Source organism: Euphorbia lathyris, chromosome 5 (assembly GCF_963576675.1).
Source record: "Euphorbia lathyris chromosome 5, ddEupLath1.1, whole genome shotgun sequence".
NCBI classification, from domain to species: Eukaryota; Viridiplantae; Streptophyta; class Magnoliopsida; order Malpighiales; family Euphorbiaceae; genus Euphorbia; species Euphorbia lathyris.
The window spans coordinates 20485830-20507275 of NC_088914.1; the positions used below are offsets into that span (position 1 = coordinate 20485830).

The following is a 21446-nucleotide window of genomic DNA, read 5'->3' on the forward strand; positions in this document are numbered from 1 at the left end:
TAAGATTGACTTGTAACAATATATATGAGGTTTGAATCGTATTTATAAGTAATAATTGTAATTTACATATAAAAATTTGTTAGAATATAACAATAATTTTAAATATTTGTATCATTTCGAGCAATTTTTGAGTTAACATGTCAACTATAACCTAATAAACGAAAAAGTGAGTGTCAATTCAAAAATGACATAATATCTACTAAGTTAAATCTAAATACTAAAACTATGTGTTGATTTCGTGTCTATATAATCGGGTTGCGTATACTTTTGTCACCTCCACTCCCAATGGATGAAATTGCATGACTGAGTTAAAGCAGAAGGGGCAGAGACAGAGGAGCAGTCTCGTGCGTCGGAATCCCCTTATCTTCGAAAAATTGAGATATCCCCTTTCCAGGGATGATTTTGGCCCCCTTATCTTCGAAAAATTGAGATTGGAGCTGTCAAGATAGCATGATTTTTTTTTTTCAATACGTAGGTATAAAATTGGTCCCCTAATGTAACGGTTTTGTATTCACCGTAGACGGACTGTGACTGGCAGCGGGGAATGCAAACCGCACCCATAGTGTACCTCCGCCAATCCATAAAGTACATTCTATAGTTATTCCCATGTATTTTTGGTGGGGTTGTGATATCAATATGTTGTGTTGAAGCCGCAATCTATTGCGTCTTCCATGTATTACAATTTTCATTTCAACACTTAACTTGTGTATACTATATAGTTTTTTTTTTTTTTTTTGAAAGGTGTATACTATATAGTTAATCATGCAATGAAAGAGAAATATTACCTTTCCGTACAGCTTTGTACATCTGCTATTTGACTGAACAATAATTTGCGTAAACGGCAAAAATCAGCATATCCAATCATTTCAAGTTTCTTTTTTCTTTATTTATTATATATTATTTTACCGTCTATCAACCATCATTTCAAGTTTGCATTCCAAGGCGAAAGGAAGTGTTTAAGAACAAATGATAGCCACAAAATTAAATTGGATTAAATTGTAACCATAACTAGACAACAACAAATACAATTAATTATTCTTCCTAGCGATTTTTATATTCCAAAAATAAATGATACACACACTTGTCGGAGAGGAAATTCTTTCGAATCTTCAACTATCATTCTCAAAATCTAAAAAAAAAAAAAAAACTCATATGTGCAAATATATGAACAAAAAAAGACTATGTGATCCTTTGAATTATTATATGAAAAAAAAACTATGTGAATGTGCAAACATATGGTTACCAAGCCTATTTTCGATGCCTAGAAGCGCAAGTAGGGGTGTTCATCGGTCAGTTCGGTCTGAAAACCGGACCAAAATAACCAAAAACCGAATAGCTTCAAAATAAAAACCGAACCTAACCAAATAATAATAAATAACCGAACCGACCGAATTATTTCGGTTGGTTCGGTTCGGTTATTCGATTTCCTTATATTAAAAAATTTCATTAACAACTATTTTTATGTAAGGTTAATATTACAACGTTAATGATGTTGTTGAATATTTACTTATATATACAACAATTTTTATTTTTGGATTGAAAGAAAAAAGAATAGAAATAAAAAAAACATAGAAATTTTATATAGAAATAAAATCAATCTTAATTCCAAATATGAATTAGTGTATAGTTGTACTAAATTGGAAGACAAACATTAAATAGACCAATAATATAATCAGTTACGGACAATCCAAAAACTATCATGCTCAACAAAGATTCTAATAATATAATTCTAAATCAAATATAACTGAGAACAATAAATGACATACACTAATTATATAATAAATCTAATTTCTAATTATATTTAATTTATTTCGGTCTGTTCGGTTAATTCGGTAGTTTTGATTTAAAAACCGAACCGACCGAAATTACCGAAATATTATAAAATTAAAACTGAAACCGAACCTAATAGACCGAAAACTGAACCGAAAAAACCGAAATTCATCGGTTCGGTCGGTTATTTCGATGCGATTCGGTTTTTGAACACCCCTAAACGCAAGTTGAAAATGAGAGACTTAATAATTAAGTACACATAAAATCAATTATATAAAAAAGGAAAATTGCTTTAAAATGAATTTTTTTTTTTTACATTTAGCAATAATGGATTAAATTTAGACAAGAAGTTGCAGGAAAAAAAAACCCTCCACCCGTGTTCTTCTCCTCTTCTTTTTCCATTTTTTTTATGGATTGCTATTCGTCGCCCCTATTTTCCTTACCGTCGCCTCCTGTTTGACATTTTTGCCCTTTTCATTTTTCATTCAAAAAAATGAAATTCTCTCAACCCCGAAGAACAAAACGAAGAAAAATCATGCCTCCAAAATAATGAAAAATACTTGAACATCTAAGTTTCGTATTAACCAATAATCTGAAATTTAACGAATTTAACTTGAAACGAACTTTTTTTTTTGGTTGAATTTACTCTAAACGGGTAGCCTATACGGTCCGGTCCATGGACCGACCGTATGAACTACTAGTTTTGCCTAGGCAAAATCGGGTAGCCTACCCCGTTTTACCCAGGCAAAACGGGTAGGCTACCCGATTTTGCGCAAAATCGGGTAGCCTACCCGTTTTGCCTGGGTAAAACGGGGTAGGCTACCCGATTTTGCCTAGACAAAACTGGTAGGCTACCCGTTTTCCTTTAGAAAAACGGATTTATTTTTTTTTTAATTATAATAAATATTAAAAATAGATAAATTATGTATTGATTTGATAGAAAAAACGTATAGATAAATTATTGATCGGAAATAAAAAATACGGTATTGAAGTGTCCAATTAATTTTTATTTGGTAAATTATATTTATTTACCTTTTAGAACGTAAATTCAATTATTGATAAATTATGTATTGATTGGATAAAAAACGTATAGATAAGTTGGAAATAAAAAATACGTATTGAGGCGTCCAATTAATTTTTAATATTTATTATAATTAAAAAAAAATAAATCCGTTTTTCCTAGGTAAAACGGGTAGCCTACCAGTTTTGCCTAGGCAAAATCGGGTAGCCTACCCCATTTTACTCAGGCAAAACGGGTAGGCTAATCGGGTAGCCTACCCGTTTTGCCTAGGTAAAACGGGGTAGGCTACCCGATTTTGCCTAGGCAAAACTGGTAGTTCATACGATCGGTCCATGGACCGGACCGTATGGGCTACCTGTTTAGAGTAAATTCAACCAAAAAAAAAAATTCGTTTTAAGTTAAATTCGTTAAATTTCAGATTATTGGTTAATACGAAACTTAGATGTTCAAGTATTTTTCATTGTTTTGGAGGCATGATTTTTCTTCGTTTTGTTCTTCGGGTTGAGAGAATTTCATTTTTTTGAATGAAAAATGAAAAGGGCAAAAATGTCAAACAGGAGGCGACGGTAAGGAAAATAGGGGCGACGAATAGCATTACCTTTTTTTTATCAAATATACAAACTTTCCTATTTTGTTGAGCTATTTTGAGAAGGACGAAGGAAGTTTGTCTTCCTTCTTCTTTCTCCCACTGGGTTATGTTTATGTGTTTTTTATTATTTTTTATTATTGTTACTTCTCTCTACTATTATACTGTTTATGTTTGTTTTTTTAGCAAGAGTGGAAACAGTTTATTTTGCCAGTTGATCAATAAATATACGTGGTTGTAAAAAAAAATGACTCAGGTCCGAATATTTAGAATGACCTCAAAGATTAAATTTGGATTGTAGATGTTTTTACAGATTCATATTTACAAAAGTATATGTTTTATTATAGTTTTGTGTTTTTATACCTTTTATGAGTTTTTTTTTTTTTTTTTTTTTGCTTTTTGTAGTTATTTTCATCAATTCATGGATCTTGTATTTACTTATGTGAAGATTTATTCCTTACCATTTTCTTATTGTACTTTCATCTAATGAATCTAATAAAAATATCGAACTTCATATGAAAAAAAATTATTTTTAGACCGTGAATGTGTACTGTGATTATTTAGAGCTAGGATTGTTGTCGTCACATCTTTTGAAATTTAAATTTTATATATCTTTTTTATAAAAATGTTATTTTTGGCCCTTTTCTTTCTTGGCCTAGGACATAAGTCCCTCCTACCCATGCCTAGGAGCGACTCTATCTCTAACCATTGGCAGTATTGTATAAGATGTTGTCCCCCTTTCGATATTTTAGCTTTGTTGTATTTGTTTATTTCGATATGTTAACAACACTAGTATATAAGATTTATTTCGATATTTTAGCTTTGTTGTATTATACTAGTACTGCAATGGTTATATGTACAGATTCATGAAAGAGGTTATATGTACATGTTATATACGACACACTGAAGTCAAAAATAAGTCGTCTAATATGACATCAAATGAGTGTCAATATAAAAAGAATGTCATCTTAAAATGTGTAACACGATAAAGAATTTCTGAAATACTGTCATACGAATATGTTACAATGACAGAAAAGAAAACAACAACTCTTTTCTAATAATCTAAAATAGTCACATAGGACTAATTTTCTTGAGATCTTATTTAATAAAAACGGCATGTGACATTCTATCACATGATACATATAAATAAATATATTGTCATCTAAATGTTCATACTTTGACAGAAAACAATAAACAAACTATCATACGAATACATTATATTGAGAAATTCAAACATAACATATGTCATATCATATTTATAAAAGTCAGTGCTTCACTCACTTCAGTGACGAGTTAAATAAAAGAACTATCATTAAAATATAAATAATATGATGGTTGTTATTAATAATTCCATCATTGTAACATAAGGAAGATGACAGAATGCACATAAGCATGTTTGTGAAGCTATTAGGGATGACATAACGCGACCATCGTCTAAAGTACCATCAAACAGCAATGAGCCTACGACAGTTTAATTTTTTTCGGGACAACGGTTTTGAACCGTCGTCTGAAGTAGTTATCGTCGTAGTGATCATTGGCATGTGGAAAGCTTTTCACTAAAGCGGCTCATTCAAGATATATACCATCCATTAGGTAGTATCTCATGTTTGTACGTCTTGTTGTTAACAGTAAATTGAATTGTTGGAGCTATTTCTCATAAGTTATCTTGGAACAAATTGGATATGCTCAAAACACTAAAGTCGTTGTTCGACCCAACAATACCAAAATATGTGTGCTATATGTAAACATATATTGAACCAACTACTTTAAGTATGACTGTCGAATGCCCATAATCTCCTCAGGTGTATTGACATTTCTATGCAATTGGACAATTTTTTCGTGCCTCATGCATGCAATCAAGACTACCAAGCATTCCAAAAAAAACTCATGATATTCCTCGTGCATCTAAATCAAATGTTGTACATCAATTTCATTAGGCCTTTTCCTATACACATGTACATACACCTTAATAACAACAAGAAAGTTGTCTACATACAACTTGAAGTCGTGCACTCGCTAATTTTGATGAATATCAAAAGCATCATCAACGGATCCATGCGCAAGTATACGCATAACTACACTGCATTTTATAGTGGAGACAGACTGTTTCTTTTTGCGGGGTCAACCCTCTATTGGAAATATGATGTGTGATTCACCAAGTCATCTGCTATATGTTGGAACAAATTTCTACTCCATTCGGAATCATCTATAAAATACTTTACCTGAATAAATTAGTTCAGTGTTCCAAATGCTTTTCTGATCTGGAAGTTCTCGCGAAAAGAATAAGATGTTGCCCCCCTTTCTTGTCCTTCCGTAAACCTTATCTTTGTGTCAATATCCATCCTGCAACCTATAAACCTTATCTTTGATCGAAAATTCCTACTCTCTACTCGCTTTGGTCTTCGTGGCCGAGTGGTCAAAAGCGGCAGACTGTAAATTTGTTGAAGTTTTTCTACGTAGGTTCGAATCCTGCTGCAAGGTCTGAAATTGAAATGTCTATTTCTGAAGCTGCAACTTCTGAAGGCCAAGAAATCATGAACTGGGGCCCATCATATGGTATACGCTTAAGCACAACAGCCATAAAATCATGAACTGGGGCCAAAAGGCGTTGATTTATATGATTCCCCATTGCGAATATCTCTTCCTTGAGAAGTAGTCATTATACACACATTCTGCAGCGGCTTCACGATCACATTTCATATATTTTCTCCATCGAGGTTCAGAAGATTGGGGTGCTTATAATTGTGATTTTTCAAGGAAATGGAGATCCAATTGTTCATCCTCTTGAAGAATTTAGATCTCTCTATTCCTCGAATTATGCACTACTATTTGAAGACATTTTTGTTTGAGATTGTGAGGTTGTGTTGCTTGTGAAAAATGTGAGGTTATTTGAAGACATTATTTTATATATATATATGGTACTAGTCTTATAAGGCAATAATCTATATTGTTGATTCTTTTGTGCAAATCTACGTTATAGAGTATCTAAGATCAGTTAAATGCTCATGTTTGATGGGTTAAGGACCCGAGCAAGTGAAACCTTAAGACGAAAATATACTATTCTAAAACATCGCTAGTATGTTATCGTCTTGGGAACGATGATCAACTAAAGACTAGTATGTGTTTTGCCTGTTGATGGTGTTTCATTGGTCATAGACATTACATGTCATTTAAGGGCATATGAGTTGATGAAACAATTTACACTGGATCGATCCGCTATGAGAATATCATATGGTTACAGTGTCATAGATGGTTCTTATGTAATACTCACAGGTAAGTCCTTTGATCCAAAGTCACTATGGGGCCTAGATGAGACACGTTATGTGATTTGCCTGTTGATGGTGTTTCTAAAACATACTATTCTAAAACATCGCTAGTCTGTTATCGTATTGGGAACGATGATCAACTAAAGACTAGTATGTGCTTTGCCTGTTGATGGTGTTTCATTGGCCATAGACATTACATGTCAGTTAAGGGCATATGAGTTTATGAAACAATATACACTGGATCGATCCGCTATGAGAATATCACATGGTTACAGTGTCATAGATGGTTCTTATGTAATACTCGCAGGTAAGTCCTTTGATCCAAAGTCACTATGGGGCCTAGATGAGACACATTATGCTTAGATCATTTCTCCAACGGGTCCGTGACTTGGTACCAAGTATGAGATGATTAGGTATGCTCTAAATCATGCTTAGAAACCATGAGTGAAACATGAGGATTGCTACTCTCCTATGAAAGAGGAGATATCATCAACCATTTGATTAGTGAAGTTGAGAAGTGTGTGACCAGACCCGAATGAGGCAATCAGAGTTATTGCTCATTTGATCTTATTAGTTCACTTAGAGATCAAGAAGGGTCCGAGTAAGGGTATAAACGAGCCTTGATTGTTCGTAAACTATTCGAGCTCAGCTCGATAGGGCTCGACTCGAGTTTGGGATCGGTTCGAGCACTAGCGGGCTGAGTCCGAGCTTTCTTAGGTTCGGCTCCAAAGCTCGCGAGCAGGCTCGATTATTTTGAATTAATATATATATATCATTAATTATTATTAGTTTTCATCACAATTCACAACTCAAATAAGATTTAACCCATAAAAAAAATAGCACAAAAAAACTCAGACATTTGAGTCTTTAACTAGACATTAGGTTTTGATAAGGAATAAAATACATTACAAACTTTAATATATATTTTATTGTTTGAATTTTTCTACGAGTTTGTGTTCTCCGACCATAAGTACCATCTACTATTATGGAAGCTCAATAATAACATGATTGTTTTTCTTTATAAATATTTTAAACTTATATGGAGTATGTTATAAGGCTTTTTCATTTTCTACGCTACTTATTCTATGCATGTATGATGAATTTGGTTAAAGCTCGTTAGAAGCTCGATAAAAGCTCGGATTGGTCAAAGCTCGGTCATATTCGGTCAAAGCTCGGTTCAAGAGGACTCAACTCGAGATATTAACGATCCAATATCGAACCTACTTAAGGTTCGGCTCGGCTCGGCTCGGCTCGCTTACACCCTTAGGTCCGAGCACTAGAAGAGGGCGATAACATCGTGCCTCATGCTGGACTTAATATCAATTAGCAAAGATGACCTCCAAGTTACTATTAGGTTCTCGTTCTTTAAATATGAGATATCTAATCTAATTTGGGTTGTCATAACAACTTGTTAGAGTCCGTCTATAACTTGTGGGGTGAAAGTATCTTTCAGACCCACTACCGAGATTAGATGGACCTATAGGATCGCACGTTTATAAAGTCTGGTTAGAGTGCACTTTCGGGGTTGCTTGGAATATATATATATATATAACAGTTATCTATATTCAAGCATAAATACATCAATGATGAATTGAGTTTGAGTGAGCCGTAACTTAATTATATTAAAATCCAGTTCAGCCCAAGCCGAATAATTTATACCAATAAGGGCATCATTTAATAAGAGATTATGTGTTAATTGATTGAAATATAAATCAAATAATAAATATTTATCATATTAGATATTTAAAAAAATATATATTGAAATATAAATTAGATTATAATATATATGATATTAGATATTATAAATATGTAAATGAAACATTATTCTAATGGTTAAGAATATGGTTTGATTTAATCATATTAGCACAAATAAAATGTATATATATAAAGTATACACGCGTACATTTTTACAATTTAATAGTCAATTTAAAGTAAAAAAGAGTAAACGACATTCTAAAAGTCCATGTTTCAATCTAAGAACAACGAATAAAATAAAAACAGAAACAAAGAACAATAAAAAAATAAGTAGAAGTAAATTCTGAATGTTAGAGTAAATTTCTTCAACCTCGTATTTTTTTCAACCCATCTTCTATTGTAATTTTGAATGTTTAAAGTAAATTTAATGGTTTGTAAATATGACATAGGTTCGCAAACATGATAAATCATAAAACGAGAACCTCAAATGAGTTCTCATTACATAAAATGCGAACATATATCATAAAATGAGAACCAAATCATAAAATGAGAACTACAAATGAGTTCTCATAATGCAAACCCAATTAATAATTTACGAACAATAAAAAAAATTCTTACTTTCTCTACTTCAAATCTATTATCTGAGTTAGAGATGACTAAAGTGGAAGTTACCGTCCACCAGAATTAGCTTAACATGTGGATATACGGGTTGAAAGTTTGAGAAATTCTTGCAGAATTCAATGATCGAGAAGTTGGAGATATATGAAGTCAAAGAGTCTAAAGATTTGTTTGAAAGTTTAGAGGTTAATGGGGTGAGAGTTAAAGGAGGTAATGGAAAATAAAGGGAAGTGATGGAAATGAAAGTTAAAAATATTAAACATTGTTTGGTAGTTTATAGAATGCAAATGAGAGTTAGAAGTTTAACTTCGTTTGGTAGTTCAAATATATAGGGAAAGTAAGGTTAAATTTATTCTGCAGAAATAAATTTTTTAATGGACTTTACGTTACTTCCATTAACCTCCCAATTTGAATGTTAGAGTTTATAGGTTAAAGGAAGTAAACATTTAACTTTTATTAACCCTTCATTTACTCTCTAAAAACAACTTCCAAACAAGGTTAATGTAATATTTAACCTTCAATTACTCCGATTTACCTTCATTAAATCGCTTCCAAATAAACAAGGAGTAAATCCAAGAGTATTACTTCTCAAAAAAAAAAAAAAATAAAGGTTAAAAATATTTAATTTGATAGAAATAGTTATGAAAAAAATAACATCTAGTAAATTACCCGTGTAAATAATGAATCGGTGATTTTAAAATTTTAAACGTTAATTATTGTTATAAAGTTCAGATGTTATTACGTGTTTAAACGTTAATTATGAACAAATTGAAGGGGCAACCAAAACGGCAACAGAACATGGACGATCCACTCCATACTATTGGCTCGTGTCCTCCACGCGCTCACTCGACGAGCATAATCGCTCTGTTGGCGGCATCACTTCCTCACCATATTCTCTCTTTCCTCCATGTATCCTGTATATATATTCAGACCTTCCCTCTTCAGCTATCAGTAACTGCTTTTTCAACCTTCTTCTCTTTCTCTTTGTTCAAACCCTAGATTTCTGCTGTACATCTTTCATTTCTATTCTCTAATCATTGTTCTCTCAGCTTACCATGGGAACTTCGTCCAAAGAGCACTCCTGCTCTGCTTCTTACCAGGATCGCAGATTCTCGAAGCAGGTTCGTGATAACGTCCATGGCAACATCTATCTGGACCCGGTATATTTTTTCTTCTTCAATTTTCACTTCTATTTGCTGTTCTGTCTTTGAATTTTCTGTTCTCGTTTGTGTGCTTGGAGTTGTGAGAAACGAGAACTGCCTACTGATTCATTACTCGAATTCTTCTTGCCAGTGATTTTTTTTTAAGTAAAATGAATGTCGTTTACCTGAGTCTGAACTGGCCGTAACTGAATAAGGAATTTTGTTGATTTTGAATAAGGAAGAAGCATTGAATCAAATAGGGAAGTACATTGTAAGGCATGCATGTTTTCCATCTGCAAAGAGGATTAAGAAACAAGATATAATGGAGGATTAATGAACTATGTATGATTAAGGAACAGGAAAAGGACAATATAGAAGAATCAGAAATAGATTGTTATGTGGAGGAAGAAGAGATGAAGAAACATACAGTATTCAATTGAGCGTCAGCGGAAGTCTTCTAAGTTTTTGCACTAATATATCGGTTTCTGTTTGCCTGTCTAGTTAGCTGATAATTAGTTGAAGCGTTCTAAGTTTTTTTCGCTAATAATTTTCGACTCTTAATATACTCAAGATCTTCATATTCATCACGGTTCTCTGTCTAGTTTATGTGGTTAAAATCGTTGTTAAAACTTGTCGTATTAATTTCCTTTTTAATGTTATAGCCTCGTTTCAACTTTCATATGATATATACGTCTGGTCCGGCCTGGAGTTCCTTAACTAGAAATCTGAACTTGAAACTCTCTCAATTGATGATATGCCGCATCTCTTAATGTGTTCGTAGAATTTCTTATGATCTCAGAAATTGTACCTCCAACTTTTTTCAGTTAAACAAGTATTATAGGGGGAGCATGTAATGTGAGAGCTAGATATAATGACTTTTTGGTGTATTATTTCAGATCTTTCTAAAGTTTGTTGACACAGAGCAGTTTCAGAGGCAAGTTTGATTCAGTAATTTTTCTCTTCAGTTTCATAACTCAGACTCTAATCTGACAAAGTTACTGTATGTTGCAGACTTCGTGACTTAAAGCAACTTGGTGAGTGTTTATCCTTTCTAGAGATGATATCAGTTAAGAGTTGTAGAATTATCTAGTTGTTCAAGCAATAATTCTCGTTGGTAATTTACAAGATATTTTAAATTTTTGTTGTACTTGCATTAGACTTGATGCTGATGATGATGGCCTTTATCTCATTTCGTATTTGGCTTTTCTAATGGTATATATGCATTAAAATTCTCATCTCTGTTCTCTGGATTTGGGAACGGTTAGTTTCCAACCTATGAAAGCACCACCACTCCTGCCTAGTTAATTCTTTGACATTATTTTCTTTATTGATTCTAACTGGGAGAAGAGAACTGCTTTAAACAATGATTATCATTTTCTGGATCTTAAAAATTTGGATCTGTTATATATTATAAAACTTAATTGGTGATTATTTACTGAATTTTTTTTGTGTATACTGTGGTTGACTTATTGTTGACTATAACTAAGTGAATATTACATTTTTTTTGTTTGATGAAATAGAAAAAATTCTATCCACTTTAATTAGTTTAGCTTGTCAACATTTCATATTTGGGTTCTAATTAGCTAGTAGTTGTTATTTGGTAAGATGGCTACAAATGTTCATGGCTTTGTGCTGCATGAATGTGTGGTTCATATAACATTCTCCTTAATCAAGTCTAGTGAGTGAACCAACATATAATCAACTGCAGGTTTAACATATATGGTTTATCCGGGAGCTGTACATTCTCGTTTTGAGCACTCACTAGGAGTATATTGGCTGGCCAGTGAGGCGGTTCACACAATCAAAAATCACCAAGTAGGACATGTCCTCTGTTTGGTAATTCTCATTGTTATTCATAATAACTGGAATGGTTTACTAAGATCTTCATGACCCATACAGGGCTTTGAGCTTGATATTGATGAGATGGATATAAAGACAGTGAAACTTGCAGGTATGCTCTTGCTTTTAATAATTCTTTGCAAAAGCTTTGTTGTTTTCAGCCAATGTATTTCTTTTCAATTCTGTTTAGGACTCTTGCATGATGTTGGACATGGGCCATTCAGCCACTTGTTTGAACGCGATTTCCTGCCCCAGTTTAATAAGAGCTATGAAAAGAAATGGTAACTATGCTGCATTTGATCTCATATAGGATGTAGTTTATTTTTTCCATTGGGCCATAGTGACTCCATGGGTATTAAGTTCGAATTTTACACCTCAGCATCTAATGTCATCAATGGTGAAGCTAGTAAAGGAGTTAAGTTAAAATATTTTATTGACATTTATCTGTTACCTTGAATTTGGAAACCTGAAAAGTAATTTACTGAACTAAGCTACTCCAGATTCTAAGTGTAATTTTAGTGAGTACGGCCATTTTAAACTATCTTCAATCTTTTTTAATACTTTGCAATATTAATTGCAGAAGTAACGAGGCTCTTCCAACTACTTAACAAAATTTTTTTTTTTTTCCTATTTTGTAAAATATTGTTTGTTAAATCATCAAAGAACACTAATTTTTCGTGTCCATGACAAATTCTTTTTATAGGCTTGGGTCTTTCCTTGAGCCAAAATCTTAATATGACTCTTCTCATCAGAAGATTCTTTTTATCTTGTTTTTCAGGTCTCATGAGGATATGTCCATAAAAATGATTGACTACATTGTAGACTCGCATCACATTGACATAGATCCCGAATGCCTAAAGAAAGCAAAGGTTGTTTATTTTATCTTTTGTTATTTCTAACCTTCACTAAAACCATTTGACACTTTGAGAATTCTATTATCCCATCGTTGACATGATATGATAGTTTTAAGATCTTTTTATTGTTATATTTTTTTTTTCTAGGTGAATAATCATTTGCAATCCAATTCTTTATTCTTGTTGCAGGAGATGGTAGTTGCTAGCACTGAACATGGTCATCATAGAGTAAGCCTTGTCTGTGTTACTTTTTTATTTTCTCGAGTTTCTAACTTTTGTCTAACTAAAATTTCTTCTGATATAGACTGCAAATAAAAAGAAATTTTTATATGATATCGTTGCAAATGGTAGAAATGGAATAGATGTAGACAAGTAAGCTATCTCAATTTTTCTACTATTTGTTCCTTTTCTCTTTGGCATTACTCTATGCAGATTGACTATCAAATTTCCTTCTCAGGTTTGATTACATTGTTCGCGACACCCGGGCTTGTGGATTGGGGTGTGGTTTTGAGTTTAAGAGGTATGTATAAGTCCTCAATTATCTGTTGTCCTTTATGATGCAATCTGAATTCAAACACAGATCTGGTCTGTTGCATCTTATGTTTGCCAATCCAGGTTAATGGATACGATGCGTGTTGTAGGGGATGAGATATGCTTCCGTGCCAAAGATTGTCAGTACCTGACTGTCTTTATCTTGGTTTTGCTAGCAACTTGCATGATTTTTAGCTTATAACTCATGTCATTGTCAGATCTTACTGTCCACAAGTTATTTACTACTCGTGCTGACATGCACCGAACAGTCTATACGCATGCAAAAGTAAAGGTGCAGATTTTTTTTTTCGTTTTTTTGAGGAAATAAGTAGCCATGATGTTATCCAAATGATGACACAATTGGGTTGACAGATTTTCATTTCTTATCAGGCTATAGAACTCATGGTTGTTGATGCTTTGACTAAAGCGAATAGTTATCTTGGAATTTCAGATGCAATTCATGACCCAGATGAGTTTTGGAAGGTTTCTTTTTACTTGCATAAATGCCAATTGAATCTATTTATTCTCCAAGTCTCCTTTCTTTTAGATTACTAATGTTATTCTTTTGACAAATGCAGTTAGACGACTCTATACTGAAATCTATTGAAACTAATTCCAGCAAGGAGCTCAAAGAAGCAAAAGAATTAATCCTCCGGATTAGGAGAAGAGATCTATACCAGGTAATTGGCATTTTATCTTGAAAGGAAGAGTTCTTTTTATTGTGTGTTACAGTAACTTGTTAACATAACTGCTGTGGATCTTCTCAACATGCATTTATGTCATAAAGTCTAAGGCAAAATACATTATGTCTGCAGTTCTGTAATGAGTTCTCTGTTCCAAAAGACCAGTTTGAGCACTTCAAAGACATCACCCCGCAGGACATTGTTTGCTCCCAGGTTCCAAAAGATATACCATACTACTATTTCGTTAACCCAGAGAAGTAGAAACATTATCTCAAAATTGTGGTTTTTTTACCAGAGAAGTAATCACAGTACGCTGAAAGAGGAAGATGTCGCTGTGAGCATTACAAAGATTGATTTGACTCGTGGAAGAAATAATCCACTGGATAGGTAAATGATATGAGGAAAGACACAACAATGCTTGTTGGTGTAAATTTCTTCGATAGATTTGCATCTTCAAATCTTTTATCTGACAATTTTCTCTTCTTTGCATGTAATCTGGCATGCAGCGTCAATTTTTTCAAGGTACTTATCACTTCCACTGCTCTTTCTTTTCAGTTCTTTTATCCTTGCACTCCTTTTCAAGGCTACAAGTAATTGCAAGTAAATTTAATACAGTAAATATTATTTGATAGATGGACTGGAATTGAGGCAAATATTTGGATTGATGGAATCACTTTTTTTCTTTTCTTAAAAGAAAAATTACATGGTGTTGCAGAGTAATAAAATAGTTCTTTTTTTATTTCATTGCTGAATATTGAAGAATACAAGAAAAATGCCACTGTACATCAAACGCTAGTCACAACTCTTTGTCATATTATGGAAATTTGCTCCTGCTCTTACTGTTAAACCTATAATATAATATATCATCAAGCCCACCTGATACGAGTAAATTTGCCTAAATTGAAAATTCAATTTAGTGTTCTAGTGTTAAAACTGAATAATTTAGGGGTTTTGAGAAGTATAGATATATTTTTGAAGACTAATATGGCTAGTGTTTTTGTCAGGATTATGAGAGCGAAGGTAAATTCTCAATACAAGATAATCTCATCAGTCACTTGCTGCCTTCTTTTTATCAAGACAAGATTGTGAGGGTGTATGCCAAGAAGCCTGAACTGGTTTGTGAAAAATACTACTTAGTATAAGAAAATCATTATCAGCATACTAGTCACAGGGTTTGAATCAAGTAATTGATGTATGAATTTATCATATATAATACAGGTTGAAGCTGTGTCTGAAGCCTTTGAGAACTTTCAGGAGAAGACATATGGAATGAAGGCACAGGTACATGCTACACCTGAAAAGAAGAAACAACGCAAACTTTTACTTCACTGAGCTCTGTATGGCTCTCTATTGTAGACATCACCAATCTCGCTATACTGCTTGACCTACACATGTGTGGCTCTATTTAGAATTTATACATACTATGTTGGTATTAATTGTTAAGGAAAAACAAAAAAAAAAAAAAAAAAAAAAATTAAAAACTAAGTTTGTGAATCAGCAAATGTATAAATCCAGATCTTCTTACCCTTTTTCTTCATTTACATGTAAATCCCTGCTTATGTGTACATGTTTCTCTCACATACGGACAATTGTACGCATATTGCAATTAATGTAGTTTCATTCATGTGTTTTGTGTTGATCATATGATCTTTTTTGGCAAAAAGCATCCTGAGGGCCTTGATCTTTCATTGTTTGGTGTATTAAGCATTCGATCTTTCATTTAGACACATTGAGCCCTGATCTTTCATTGTTTGGTGCATTAATCCTTCGATCTTTCATTTAGACACATTGAGCCATTGATCTTTCATATATGGGTGTATTAGGTCCTTTTGTAAATTAGTTCATATATGGGTGTATTAAGGGCCTGTTTGGTTCAACTGTTAGCTAATAGATGTTGTTGTTGCTGTTTGTTGTTTGCGGTTGTAGTAGGCTGTTTGTTATTAGTTGTTTAATTATTAGCGTTTTACTCCAAACCGCAGTAAACATATCGTTTGGTTAGGTTTATATAACCGCAGCGTTTAGTATTTTCTCTGGACACTGCAGCATTTTGGAGCTTTTCATGGATAGTTGTTTGTAGTTACTTGGTATTGACAAAATTATCATTCTTATTTCCACAAAATGTGTTTCCTTTTTTACATTATTTTTTATTTCTAGAGCAAAATTATCGAAAAACAAAGTTTTGTTGCGTTCAATAAATTTTTTATTTTTTATTCTTTATATAATTTATTTTTATTAATTTGTATAATATATTTTTTATTTTATAATTTATTTGCAGATTAAGGGGGTGTTTGGTAGCTGCTTTTCGACCTCCTGTTTGCCTTTTCACTTTGAAAAGGAGAGTTTAAGGTTTTTGGTTAGACACCTCCTGTTTGCCTTTTGGAGCCGAAAAGTAGCTTTTTATAAAAGCAGGGAATCCCTGCTTTTTGGAATAGCAGCCTTTTCAAACAGCAAACTGTAACAGGAAACAGCAAACAGCAACAACAAACAGCAGATAAAACAAACGGACCCTAATTTAAAACATGCCCATATTAGAAATAAATATATACTAACAGTAGCAGTTCAGTATAATTTTACCAAACACTAATAATTAAATAATTAATAACAAACAGCTTACTACAACAACAACATCTACTAGTTAACAGTTGAACCAAACATGCTCTTAATACACTCATATATGAATTGATTTATAAAAGGACCTAATACACCTATTTATAAAAGATCAAGGGGTCAATGTGTCTAAATGAAAGATCGAGGGCTTAATGCACCAAACAATGAAAGATCAGGGCCTTAATGTGTCTAAATGAAAGATTGAGGGCTTAATGCACCAAACAATGAAAGATCAGGATCTACTAGCTAATAGTTGAATCAAACATGCTCTTAATACACCCATATATGAATTGATTTATAAAAGGACCTAATACACCTATTTATAAAAGATCAAGGGGTCAATGTGTCTAAATGAAAGATCGAGGGGCTTAATGCACCAAACAATGAAAGATCAGGGCCTTAATGTGTCTAAATGAAAGATCGAGAGCTTAATGCACCAAACAATGAAAGATCAGGGCCTCAGGATGCTTTTTGCCATTTTTTTTTATCAGAAAATAAGATGAATGTTGGGGAAAAAAAAGAAAAAAAGAGATTCTAATTTAATTTTAGATGTTAAAACGCGCCACAACGGTTTAGCTGTCAATAAGACAGGTGGCAGGTATACGTGGCAAATTTAGGATTTTCTAAAAAATACCAAAGTCCAAAGACAAGTGGATCATCAATGGATCTTTCATCGCATTCCTGTATGGAATGTTTTTGTTGGATCTGAGTCCAATAGCGACACTTGTAAAACCAAAAAGAACATGCATTAGGCTAATCTAACAAAATCAAATCATTTAGAGATTACGATCGATTGTTAGAGAGAATGCAGCGATTCATGGCAGTAGAAAACCTCCAAGTCTGCATACAATTGTGGGTTCAAACACAATCCGGATTTCACCGAGTTCTATGCAGTACGATAAAAGCCGCTATCTTCAGATTGAAGAGTAACTGCGTTGAATCTTCTTTTTTCTTTGAATTTCTCTTACATCCACTGGTTTTTGTTGTTGAATCAAATATTTTGTGTCAGTGCAGGTGATTCAAAATTTTAGCATCTCCTTCTGATTTCCTATTTATCCGAAATTGCCAGGATAATGGCTCTCTCCTTTTGCTAATAGGGAAATAGCTTTCCTAAACAATAACAGTAGATCACGTATAATTAATAAAATTTTATAATCTTGATCAGTTTCGGAAAAGGAATAGGAAACTATAACTATATATATTTTATAAAAAAAAAAAATCATTGTTATACAGTCTTGAAAAGTTCAATAAAGGTAAAGCATAGTAACACTAGTGCAATCATGATTGATTCTAATAGTTTGGAATCATGGGATGGGTATCTTGACCGATTGTGGATCACACGAAAGAAGAAGGCATATGAAACTAGCAATGCCAAAGGCAATGTCAAGGAAGAATGGGAATTAGATCCTCATAAACTAACAATTAAACAATTCTTTGGTCGACGGATTCATGGTTTTGTTTACAAAGGAGTCTATGACGACCAAGATGTTACAGGTTATTAGAATTTCTATAATCTGATTATTTTATTTCTGAGTTGTGTTTCCTATATATATATATATATATATATATATATATATATATTTTTTTTACTTTTGTCAGTTAAGTTTCTTGAATGGGGTGACGAAGATAATATGACAAAGGCTGAAATCGTTTTATTGAGGAAAGCATTCAAGCAAGAGGTTTCTGTTTGGAAAAACCTGACCCATCCTAATGTTTGTAAGGTAAAAACACACAACTGTGGCTCAATTGTTACTGTCAAAAGATTCATATAAGACATATGATTTGCAATTGATTTCATGACATGGTATCAGAGCCTCCTCGACCGTTTGGTTCGAGTGCCTGCAACCCCATTAATTTGTGAAATTAAAAACACACTCTGAGATGGGCCTGTGTAGTACACTCCGTAAGCTTGAGATTTTAGTTCAATTGGTTCCATAACAGTTACACATTGAAGTCTTTAAAATATATAGACAATTAAATACTCAAGTTATGGTTGTTTTTTGCATGCAGTTTATTGGAGGTATAGCTGGTACCTTGGATGGAAGTGAAGCTGATATGTGTTGTATTGTTTCTGAATATGAAAGTGGAGGTACTCTCAAATCCTATCTCATAAACAACCACAAAAGAAAGCTCAATTTCAAGACTGTCATGCAACTAGCTCTAGATCTTGCAAGAGGGTTGGCTCCTATTCCTGAGATTTCAGTTTTTTTATTAGCCTATGAAAAAAGATTCTTACTAATCAACTATTTTGGTGTTTTTCTTAATTTCCTGCAGTTTAAGTTACCTCCATTCCAAGAATATTGTACACAGGAGTGTGAAGACAGAAAGCATGCTGCTTGATGAGAATCTAACAATCAAAATAAGTGATTTTGGAGTTGCTAGATTCCAAGCTTTAATTCCTAATGAAATGACTGGTTGTACTGGCTCATATGGTTACATGGCACCAGAGGTATTGTGTTCTATTTTATAATTATAAATCCTTCCTTTCAGGAATTTAAAGCTGGTGAATACTAATAGCTAATTTTGATATTATAATATACACAGGTCTTTTTCAATGAACCTTACAACAGGAAATGTGATGTATATAGCTTTGGAATTTGCTTGTGGGAGATCTACTGCTGTGAAATGCCATACCCAAATCATAACTTCTCTCAAGCCACATCTGCGGTTGTTTATGGGGTAATACTTTTAGGACCTATTTACAGTTATTTATATCTAATGTTTATTGTTATTGGTAGCCTATAGAAATTTGTTGATTTTCCTTCCGAAAAAGCTAACAGCAACCGATCCTAATCAACCAGTTTTATTCTAATTTATTATACTTGATAATAGTGTGAATTTTCTTGGCTGGAATATCTTCCTTCTGAGGTGTCGTTCGGATCGGCGGGAGACGCTCAGATATCAATGCCAAAGTTAATATAGGATTTGAGAATAATAAGAATAATTAACAAAAGTTTAGAAGGTTTAGTGTGCATACCTGAATATCTTGGAGTCAAGGTATTTATATGGATTTTAGTAACCTTTTATCATTAATGGTGCTATATCTGAACAATCACGTCATTAATGCTTATAATAGCTGTTAAGTATCATCTAAGTGCATTAATTACTAACTAATGCGGCGTCAGTTCTCTGCGTCCCTTGGTTTCTTCTGCGACGGTTCAGAGTGGACACGATGGCGGATGTACATTGAACGAGATGGGATGGTGGATCCTTTTCATTCAACTTCCTTCATCGTGTCTTACTCGGATAGCGGATCTTATTTCCTTCCACGTGACGTGGAATAATGCTGGAGATCCTTTCTTTGTTTTCAATATTACACCTTTAGCTCTTATCACTTTCCAACAATTGTGTTATAAGAGTCAATTATGCCCATAAGACCATTGATTAGGAAGATAAGAAATGTAGGAGCTGAAGTGAAATATTTTGCGAAAAAAATTGCAGGATCTGAGACCAGAAGTACCAAAATGTTGTCCGAAGTCAGTGGCAAAAGTGATGAAAAGTTGCTGGGACAAAGACCCAAATAAAAGACCAGAGATGGAGGAGGTTGTCTCAATGTTAGAGGGCATTGATGTATCCACAGGTAAAGGTATGACTCCTCTTCAACAACAGCCTAGAGGTTGCTTCTGCTGGAGCTTTTCCAGACACTGAAAATATCCAAATTAGGTTTCTTCAATGCCTGTACTGATTTCTTATGTAAAGTAGTAAGTTTTTCCAAAACAAGTTGATGGTAAAATGTAAAAATTGAAATTTAAGTGTTAAATGTTATCAATTTTGAAATTGTGCAATAACAAAGTTGTTTATCGTCAAATTTCAGGTCTAGTATCTACAATTGAGGGTTGAACGGAGGTATCTTATTAATCATGAATCCTGTTATTTCTGTTCATTTACGTCATGTTATCACTAATCAGTAGTATATTACATTTGCATGTATGCGTGGAAAAAAATATTATCCGTGTGTTTCATGTCTTGGATTAAAAAATCCAAATATTTGATAGAATTTAAAGACATTTTTTTCCAAATCTATTATGAAATCAAAAAGAAAAAAAAAATTAAATTTTCTTTTGAATCAATTGATATGCCACTGGTGCAGAAGACATAAACATAATGGTGCAGAAGACATAAACATAATATTTACATTTATGACATTAGGATTAAAAGAAAAATTAGAAGAGAGGAAATGATATTATTGATCAACTCTCAAAATAGAAACAAGAAAAAGAGGAGAAACAACACTCCAAGCTCTACTATCTGACTCAGAATCAGTCAACCTAGTTAAAGTATGAGCTACATGATTTATAAATCGACTAACAAATTAAAACAGACATAAAGATCGAATCCTCTTGATCAATTAAACCAAACATAAAGAGCAAATCCTCTTGATCATTGATAGGTTGAACTAGAATCTGACCGAAGACATCTTGAAACTCATTTGCTTTCAGCCAACTTAAAACTTCCCGCACTAAGACCTTAAGCCTACCATTTGCAGCAAACACAAATCCAATAAAGTTTCTCAAGATGAAACCATATCCAACATGTTGAGATAGTGAAAACACATCAAAATCGACATTATAAATAAGCGAACCAGGGACAGGGGTGACCAACTAGTTGTCGAGCTGGGGCAGTAGAAGCAATAGGTTAATGGGTATGATATTGGTTCCACCAAGATACAAAAGCGGTGGATACGCTAAAAATTACTTCCGTCGAGAAGAGTTACTCCAAACAAGCTGATTATAATTACGCCATATATCCTAGTAGATAACTGTCGCAACAGCAGAGTTAGAGATAGATTTATTCGAAAAAATATATGCCCAAAAATCAGCTAAATTGGTAAAAT

The 21446-nt window shown here is 33.2% G+C and overlaps 2 protein-coding genes across 7 annotated transcripts; both read left to right on the plus strand.

The window, feature by feature from the left end:
* The first annotated feature begins 9735 nt into the window (after positions 1–9735).
* LOC136229014 (uncharacterized) lies at positions 9736–15647 on the plus strand. Its single transcript, XM_066017552.1, has 20 exons — positions 9736–9907; positions 10006–10116; positions 10995–11032; positions 11110–11132; positions 11807–11913; positions 11998–12049; positions 12128–12218; positions 12716–12806; positions 12981–13019; positions 13096–13163; positions 13249–13311; positions 13407–13462; positions 13541–13614; positions 13713–13805; positions 13901–14002; positions 14138–14218; positions 14301–14392; positions 14512–14527; positions 15010–15120; positions 15224–15647. The coding sequence occupies exons 1-20, from the start codon at positions 9755–9757 to the stop codon at positions 15335–15337; spliced, it is 1575 nt and encodes a 524-aa protein (XP_065873624.1). The 5' UTR covers positions 9736–9754; the 3' UTR covers positions 15338–15647.
* Positions 15648–16997: 1350 nt separating this feature from the next.
* On the plus strand, positions 16998–20546 carry LOC136230206 (serine/threonine-protein kinase 54-like). Of its 6 annotated transcripts, none has more exons than XR_010689303.1 (8): positions 16999–17538; positions 17627–18106; positions 18212–18333; positions 18623–18789; positions 18887–19061; positions 19157–19291; positions 20054–20313; positions 20427–20546. XR_010689303.1 is itself a non-coding variant. In XM_066019190.1 (8 exons), the coding sequence occupies exons 2-8, from the start codon at positions 17893–17895 to the stop codon at positions 20450–20452; spliced, it is 978 nt and encodes a 325-aa protein (XP_065875262.1). In that variant the 5' UTR covers positions 16999–17538; positions 17627–17892; the 3' UTR covers positions 20453–20459. The 6 variants fall into 6 exon arrangements, 5 of the variants coding, with proteins under 5 accessions (XP_065875263.1, XP_065875262.1, XP_065875260.1 ...); XM_066019190.1 differs by having other exon boundaries at positions 20054–20192; positions 20427–20459; XM_066019191.1 differs by lacking the exon at positions 20427–20546 and having other exon boundaries at positions 16998–17538; positions 18278–18333; positions 20054–20393.
* The last annotated feature ends 900 nt before the right edge of the window (positions 20547–21446 follow it).

Coding starts and splice junctions, on each gene's coding strand:
- LOC136229014 (XM_066017552.1), top strand. CDS start 9,755: ATGGACGATCCACTCCATACTATTGGCTCGTGTCCTCCACGCGCTCAC. Junction 12,219..12,715: donor AAGAGCTATGAAAAGAAATG/GTAACTATGCTG, acceptor CTTGTTTTTCAG/GTCTCATGAGGATATGTCCA. Junction 13,164..13,248: donor AATGGAATAGATGTAGACAA/GTAAGCTATCTC, acceptor TTTCCTTCTCAG/GTTTGATTACATTGTTCGCG.
- LOC136230206 (XM_066019188.1), top strand. CDS start 17,893: ATGATTGATTCTAATAGTTTGGAATCATGGGATGGGTATCTTGACCGA. Junction 18,334..18,622: donor CCCATCCTAATGTTTGTAAG/GTAAAAACACAC, acceptor TTTTGCATGCAG/TTTATTGGAGGTATAGCTGG. Junction 18,790..18,886: donor GCTCTAGATCTTGCAAGAGG/GTTGGCTCCTAT, acceptor AATTTCCTGCAG/TTTAAGTTACCTCCATTCCA.